The sequence below is a fragment of the Diadema setosum genome, chromosome 18 (assembly GCF_964275005.1).
Source record: "Diadema setosum chromosome 18, eeDiaSeto1, whole genome shotgun sequence".
NCBI classification, from domain to species: domain Eukaryota; kingdom Metazoa; phylum Echinodermata; class Echinoidea; order Diadematoida; family Diadematidae; genus Diadema; species Diadema setosum.
In genome coordinates, this window is record NC_092702.1 from 23215109 (window position 1) to 23223741 (window position 8633).

The following is an 8633-nucleotide window of genomic DNA, read 5'->3' on the forward strand; positions in this document are numbered from 1 at the left end:
AAGAATGTGGTGTTAGTAGCTAGGAAATAATCATCAGAAACAGCAGAAAACATGATAAGAGTTTTGTTTCATAACGTTATTGTTCAGCCCTATATAATTGCTCCTCTCTACTCCTACGTACTACCCGCACCCCGGCCGCGCTCACCGCCACCCCCCACCCCCCCCCCCCCCGACCCCCTCCCCAGGCTCCAGCAGTCTATTAAAAGCTGAACAGACGTAACACACAAAACTCCTCATTTATTTGTCGTCTGCTAAATGTGATTGCCATGTTATTTTACAAACTTTTTGTTTCTTGTGATGTCAAATTTGACTGCGCAAGTGTATTGAAGATTGCAAGTAACTCTTAAACTGATAATGTTGCAGTAAATGCTTGTTTTAAAGATAAATTGGGATTTGTCCCTTTCAAACGACAACATCAACAGCGACAGTTGTGTGCACTAATGTATGACAATGTGCTCCGATCCGTGCCCCTTTGAAATGAAAGATGGCGTCGTACAACAAGAAAAAACGTGTTGAGTGTCAGGAAAGTGAAAAAGAAATCGAAAACGATGATGACAACATACTGGACGAAGAGAGCGATTTTGATGACGAAGAAGTCGAAGACGAAGATTCTTCAGATGATGAAATAAACGAGGTAAGTATATATTTTGTGTAAAATAATTTTAGGCCTATAATATTTCACGTTACCACTTGCTTCGTTATTGTGTTCTTACCAGTCCCACGCGCTTGTATTTGAGTATTGTTTGCATTGACACAATGAAGTTCTAAAAACTTGTTCGTAACGTAACCTGTGTAACGTTACACGTGAGCCGTGTTGTTAGCATTTAGGATCACTTTTATGTTCACTGACTGCCATATTAGGAGGTTGTAGTGATTTAATTTTACCAAAATTGACATGAATGAAATGACAGCTGATTAATCAAGTCGTCGCAGAGTTGTCATTAAATTAACACGTGATTAGAATATAGAACAACTAGAGTCTAGACTAGTGATTTTCTACTCGTTTAATCAGTTTATTGTAGGTGCCTGCCTCCCTGTTTATGTTATTGTTATGTTTGAGTGAGAGTGGTGGGCCCTGAGCTGAGCTGAGCTGAGCTGAGCTGAGCTGAGCTGAGCTGAGCGGGTTGAGCTGAGTGATCCATGACTAGCATGAGTGGTGATTTCTTTTTTATCTGCATTTTATAAAAATCTCTTTCCAATACAAATTGTAAAAATTGATTAATCTTGAGTCCTGGAGCAAGAATTGGGGATAGTTTTTCCTCGGATTATAAAAAGGGGGACTTATTGTGTAGCCCGACCAGACGCTGTAGTACGCTGTGCGAATACAGCGTCTGACAAATGAGGCATGCACCTTCAAAGTGGGGAACCACAACACGACTACAAAACTTATTAAAATTCATACGTTACTCACGTTAAGTGCATGCTTGTATTACAAAAGGTTCATACATCTTGTAAGTCCATAGAGAGCCCTCACGATAAGTCCATTGAACAAAAAAAATAGCACTTTCTAGCGCAGCAGAACAGCAAAGGAGTCCCCGACCATCGGGGTTCATCGTTGCAGAATTAAAAAATGGCGAGTGACTACTCAGCAAATTATGCGTGGGCGTGTGTGGCTGGAAGTGCAGCGATCTATTGCGTGCGTGCGCTCTTATGGTAGCAGCACGCACGGTCGACAGATCGAGTGAACTGCCGATTATCAGATGTACCGTTTGCACATGCTGCATATTAAATCATCATTTTCCGTAAGTTGTAAAATGTAAATTTCAATATTGATAGCATAGATATGAAATCTCATTATTATTTTGTTCGTGAGATGAGTTTGAGGTTACAAAAAATGATCTAAAGTATCAAAATTCAATCCGATCGCATGGCGATCGCTGACCTCCCTTCGTGTTTGTTGCTCCGCTGGTACAGCCCTGTCGCTACTCACAGTGACTGGGCTGTGTATAGTTACTTATTGTGGAACTCTCTCCATTTAAAAACATTCAAGAGATGTTTTTCACCTCATTCCAAGATCTAGCATTCTTATGAATGCCTTGAATGGTGTCTGCTTTCTCTTTTACACCATCTTCTGTCCTGAACAGCAGGAGGTTCAGATTGAGTTTGAGGCCTTTCCACCACAGGACAATGACTTCCATGGTATAAAAAGACTCTTGCAACAGGTATGTCATGATTCTTGTGGAACAGTATTTGTGACTGGGGTAGAATATTTAATTCGCAAGTTACAATGAATGTGGAAGAATCAAGTAGGAAATTGCATTTCTTTTCATTTTGTGATATGTGACAAAAAAGAATTGTACAGCTTTTGTATGTAGAGAATTCAATGTATTTTCATTTTTTCTAACATGATGAAAGAGCACTTAACTTTATACCTCTTTCAGAAGGTAGGTGAATGACATTACCCTTATCATATTGGTAAAAAGTCAAAAGTCCAGGGATCGATGTGTGAATTTCCGTAAAATATGAAATTTCATGGAATTATGTGTAGATTTTTTTTTACATCATTGTCCTGAAGTTACGTCACAAATTGTTGTATGAAACAGATGACACTGTAACTACAGATGTCTGCAATGTGCAAGTGATTTATTTTGAATAATGTGGTAATGACTTATGAATAAAGCAGCAAAACATAATTGTGAGAAAACAATTCCAGTTTTATTTTATTAGTGAAAGGGCCAATGAAATTAGTCATATAAATCTTACAGTAATTGGAGAGCAAAATTAATATGATATTTTACAATAGTGATATTCTCAAATGATTTAGAAGTGAAATGTTATCATTATCTGCTCAATGGACTGCAGTTTATGGCCATGATCATTTTCCACAGCTATTTGCCAGAACAAAAGTGAACACCAGCGAGTTAACAGACTTGATCCTGATGCAGAACCATGTGGGCTGCGTTATCAAGGTAAGACTAACTCTTTACATGCCTGAGCTCTTGCGTACTTGTAGCTTGGAGTGGCCACTCTCTTTCATTAGCATTTGGTTACATTACGTGACTCCAAGTACATGTATGTAATCGGGTGTAACAAAAGAACAGTCCTGCACAATGACCAGCGTGATACAGGATTGCTTTGGAAAATGACAAATCTCCTGTGAACTGAGTTCCAAGGATGTCCGAACCAACCAGCTATAGTGGGATGACGGTCAACGCAGTGATTGGCAAGCAAACTATGGAGGAGAGAATATTGTGTTGAATGTTTTATTATAGTGTACAAAATTGTGTCCACTCACAAGTGCTGATCATGAATATGTTTTTTTTGTTTTGTTTTGTTTTTGTTTTTTTAAAGCAAATCAAGTTTGTTACATATTTTCTCACTTCAAAAAGAAAAGATCCACCTCGGCACACTCCTAGATATTATTTCCTCAGTGCAATCAATTAACACAGGCATTTTTATTCAAAGCTATGTTTTCCTCCATTTTCCTTCAAAGGGAAAAAAAAAATCTATTTTGTGCACCAAGTGGGATATTTCCTCAAGAAATATCCCCGCCAACAAAGAACTATGCATGCAATACGATATCTCCAAATAATGTAACTTCTGCTATCTTTGTTACAATACATGTTCAGCAGATTAAGACCATATAGCTCAATTTTGTTTTGGTTACTGTTGCAGCAAAGTGAGGCCCAGCTGGCGGAAGACAGTGATTCAGATGATGATGACGATGATGAAATATTTGGATTCACCACGGTACTAAACATCACAGCGAAAAAGGTAGGAAATACTTTCAGGGTGGTGTCCTTAATAATGTCGCAGAAGTTGCAGAGTACTGAAAGTGGTAATGGTGTTAAACATGATAATAATATTCACATACCAATTACCATGTCACTTGTCATGTATTCATTCCTGTAAGTGTCTTTTACATGTGTTGACAAATATGCCTCTTAGTTATCCAGTATAGAAGAAATTATATTCATGAATGATGTTTAAGTTTGACCAAAATGTCTGTAAGAAGACATTTGATATGTTTTCTTTGAAATTATCAGCAAATGTTTGCCTCACTGGAACTTGTTAATGGGATGGTATAGTTTAGATTGAGATGAGGATTCAGGTTCTAAATTTTTGCAAAATGATTATGAACCACTTATATTAGAGAGCATACAATTCCAAGAGGAATTAAAAGTTTACCTGATTATAATCGGTTTTGAAATGGCTGAGATTTCCAAAAACAAAGCAAAACAAAGAGGTCCTGATAAAAGGTGAGTCCCACCTTTTATTAAGGCGTCTTTGTTTTGAGGTATCTCAGCCATTTCACGACCAATTTTCATAGAATAAACTTTTAGTTCCTCTTAGAATTGTGTGCATTTTGATATTTCATAAAAAATGGTTTCTAATTATTTTGCAACAAGTTTAAACCTAAATCTCCATCCCAATCAAAACTATATGGCTTCCATAGTAATGGCACTAAATAGTGAAGGTTTTATAAATGAGCATAATACAGTATGTACGTTGAGAGAAAGGGGCAAAAGCTTGCTCTGCTGGTTTGTAAACTCATGTCTCCTCGTATGTTTTCTGAAAATTTGCCCAACTGAGCTATTGCATCCACAGTGATTATGATAATACATATGTTTGTTTAGATGAAGGTGACAGGACATTTGCTCCTGTGACAATTGCTCCGGCCTTGTTTTCTCCAAGGAATTATGGTTAGAGTTGTGAAAGAGCTTTAGGTTTAATAGTGTTATGTAAAGATTAGGATTAGGGTTTGGGTTATGTTCTGTGGGTAGAGTTTATGTTTGGCTTAATAGCTTGCAGATACTTCATGGGAGCAATTGTAGGAGCAAATGTCATGGAACCATTGATGGAAGCATACAGCCATATCTCTGAGGATACGCTTTATTTATCTTCCTGTTTTGTAAATTTTTACATCAAGAATGTGGCTTGCATACAGGAGATTCGGTCTCTAGTTATTGAGAAGTGTGCAGATTCCAACCCCGAAGCCCAGGTCAACGAACTCACCCAACTACTTGATGATGATTCACAGAGCGTGGGTCTCTTGCTGAGCGAGAGATTTGTCAACATTCCAGCTCAGCTGGCACCCCCGCTCCACAGTAGTTTGCAGTGAGTTCAAAAACTATCAATTCTGTCTTTTGTTACAAAGGAATTCACCTCAGATATACGGAGTACATGCATTCAGTGAATGCAGAAATATTAGAAGAACACATCATTGAAGTTAGTGGAAGGTAAGATGTCACCGTTGTGGAATGATATAAAGGGAACGTAGAGAGAATTCCACATATTTAATTTTCCTAGTATAATTAAGACTGCAATTGACATTCTTCCTTAAGGAGGTAGGGGAATAGTGTTACCATTGACAAATGTTAGTAACAAATCAAGGGCATGTGTACTTTTTATAGAAAATGAAATTTTGAGGAATTGCCTATATATCATCATTTTTTTTTATTCCATTTATTGATATATAAGACTGATCAGCAGTACAAAACTGAAAGAATCAGTTTACAAATGTGTTGAAAGTGAACAATAATAAAAATACATAATATATACAAGCATAATGTGTATATGAAATAATACTGTTGCAAATTCTGCATACACACATACAAATTTGAATACAGTACACAATTGATTATGATAACCTCATGATAAATCTAATTTTTAAGCCCATTATATTTAACATGTGCTAATTGAATAATTTTTACTTACAGAACTCTTTTGAGTTGTATCGATCATTCATGCTTGAACGAGTTTAAGAAAAAAAATCAAAATTGCATTGATATTTTAGTGACCGACACTTAAACACCTACCCCTCCCTTCACACACATACTGTATACACATATTTCAATCCGCTACTGTGACACTGCAAGTTGTGGCTTTCTCTTCAACTGATTGAACCAAAATTGAAAGGTATTGTGTACCGATGGGGGCAGTGATTTAAAAAATGTTTGATTTATTACATTTGATGCATATATGTTGGTCAGTTGTATCACAAAACATCCTATCGTATACAAAATTTTGCATCAAAGCCTAAAATATAAGGGTATATCACTATTTTTCTTAATAAACCATAACTGTAGATGGTTTATTCTAGAAACAATTTTATTATAACTATTGGTTAAATTTTGTACATATAACTATACTTAATAACATTGATTATACTTATTATATTTTTTACATAGGTTGTTTCTATCCCTAACTCACAATTTAGAACTATTTTGAAGCACCAAAGCTGGGTTTTTGTTTTATCTGCACATGGTAAATAATGCCTTTCAAAAGTTGTAACTTTAAAAAAAGATTGTCCGATTTTCCCTTTGCAGGAATGATGTAAGAAGAGCTGCTGCAAAGAATCCACACTTCAAGTTTGATTACATCCTCCTTCTGAGTAAGGCATACCAGCAGCCCAGCATGCCTTCCTCAAATAAGCAAAGCAATGCCACGGGAGACAATAGCTGGCTGTTTGCGAATGCTGAAGACGAGTTGTTTTTCAAGGTGAGATGATTTTTCTTCAGAGGCATACATCAGTGTCATGATTTGTCGGTTCAGCAACCTGAAAACCTCATTTGTGTGTGTGTGTGTGATTTATGCCCTCCCTGCTTGTCATGTTTTTGCTTATTCTCTACCAAAACTTGGGTAAATCAGAATCACCACCTCTACTTTGAAGGAGTTGTCTTGAGTCTTTTGGATGACAATAAATGTTTGTCATGTTTAAGGAAACTTACTTGAAAATGAGCAATCATTATTCAACTTTTGAAAAAAAAAATACATATATATATATTTCTTATTTGGAGTTAAACTCCTTTCTACTTGAAGTTAAGTAAATGAATTCTGAAATTTAGTCAGTACCAACATCTGCTGACTTGTATATAATGGGCTTGTGTAGTTTTGTTCTTGGCACGCTTCTTGTGTTTGTTTCTCTGTGATTGTTAAACTATTATCTACTAATGCCATCTGTCAAGTTGGATTTAAAACAACAACAACAACAATAAGAGTACACTGATTCTGCTTTCCAGTACTTTGCAGTATGTTTCTCCAGTTAATGATATGCTGTTTAAAAGTACACAAACTCCCTGAAAATTTTTTCCTGTTTACACCAAGTGCATCTTTCAACTCATTCCATGCTAGTGATTCTTTGAAACATCAGCATCAGCTAGAGCTAAGTGGTAGATTTGAACGGGCTACCTTCTCTCTTGATTTTCTTCTTTCCTGTCAGGAGTCTGTAGTGCGCTTACACTACCAGGAGCAGGAGGACCAACCGGGAGCGGTGGCCGGGAAGTGGTCGGAGGATGACACTGAGATGAAGATGTTCAGGATAGTCATGCTGGTCCCGGCGGGAAAAATGAACACTCTCGTGGGACAGATCCAGGAAGCCTTTGCGTTATGATCGCAGAATCTTCAAGCATGGACACTCCCGTTTGGGTCCGTCTACAAGGGAATGGACAATGAGTGGATTTCGCATTGCATTCTCAAGAGCCCAGATCGTAGGATCAAAGGACTCTCTCCCTTTGTCATCTATTTCATTCTTACCTTCTGTCTATCCATGATTCTTTAACTTGACTGTGCTTTCTGTCCATGGATTTGTTTACTTGTGTCTACCTGTGCTGCTCAATCTTCCTTATCAATCAATCCATCTACATAACTGTCAGTTCTGGCCATCAATCACTGCATTTTCCTCCCTCCTTGTTGATCACTTCATCTAGTTACCCATCTCTGTTTAGCTGTCTGTCTGTCTTTCTGTCTATCTTACCATCTAGTATCCATTACTGTATATGCCATATATTTAGTGAGTCTGATTTTTTTTTAATGAATCGGGACTTCCCGACAATTACATGGGTGGTTAAATTCGCATTTGTGGAGTACAGTACTGAACAGAGAAAATGTATGAGTGCATGTCACATTCATGACAGGATCAAAGATAATATTTTCGTGCATTTTTTTAATTCGCAAATTCCACCCGACTTGCCAACTTTGTGAATATAAGAACCTCGCGAAATGTTTGACAAGTACAGTATATACAACAAAACATGTTGCCAAGTATCAGAAATCTCTTGAGGAAGTGAATCCTGAGATAGAGGAGTCTTGATATCAGCCTGCTGTTGTCACTCTCCAGCTGACAAGAGAAGTCAGACATTCTGGATCCAAGCTGTAGCATCCAGTCACCAATTGTTGGAATGCAATGATGCCATGACGCCAGTAAAGGGACTCTAGCTTCAACTCCAGTGGTTGCCTTTTGGCTGATTAGGAGACATTGCGATTGAATACAACTTTTTATGCCTCCGCCACGAAGTGGTGCCGGAGGCATTATGTTTTCGGGTTGTCCGTCCGTCCGTCCGTCCGTCCGTCCGTCCGTCCGTCCTTCCGTCCGTCCGTCCGTCCGTCCGTCCGTCCGTCCGTCCTTCCGTCCGTCCGTAATGAATTTTGTGGACAAGGTAACTATCGAAACCTGTTGAGGTATCCTAATGAAACTTGGCATGTATGTGTATTAGGGGGTGAAGTTGTGCCTATCAACTTTTGTGTGCACATGCTCAAGGTCAAAGGTCAAAAGGTCAAGGTCAAATACATAAAATTTTACTATTTCCACCATATCTATTGAATGCCTGAAGATATTTTCTTGAAACTTAGTATATACATGTATTACCCAATTAAGATTCTCTGGTGAAAGTTTGGGTCATGAGGTCAAAGGT

The 8633-nt window shown here is 37.8% G+C and overlaps 1 protein-coding gene across 1 annotated transcript; it reads left to right on the forward strand.

Moving 5' to 3' along the window:
* Window positions 1-484: 484 nt before the first annotated feature.
* Window positions 485-8213, forward strand: LOC140241802 (BRCA2 and CDKN1A-interacting protein-like). The gene is made up of 7 exons (XM_072321555.1): window positions 485-634; window positions 2085-2162; window positions 2829-2909; window positions 3616-3714; window positions 4871-5058; window positions 6270-6441; window positions 7163-8213. The coding sequence occupies exons 1-7, from the start codon at window positions 485-487 to the stop codon at window positions 7331-7333; spliced, it is 939 nt and encodes a 312-aa protein (XP_072177656.1). The 3' UTR covers window positions 7334-8213.
* Window positions 8214-8633: the final 420 nt, after the last annotated feature.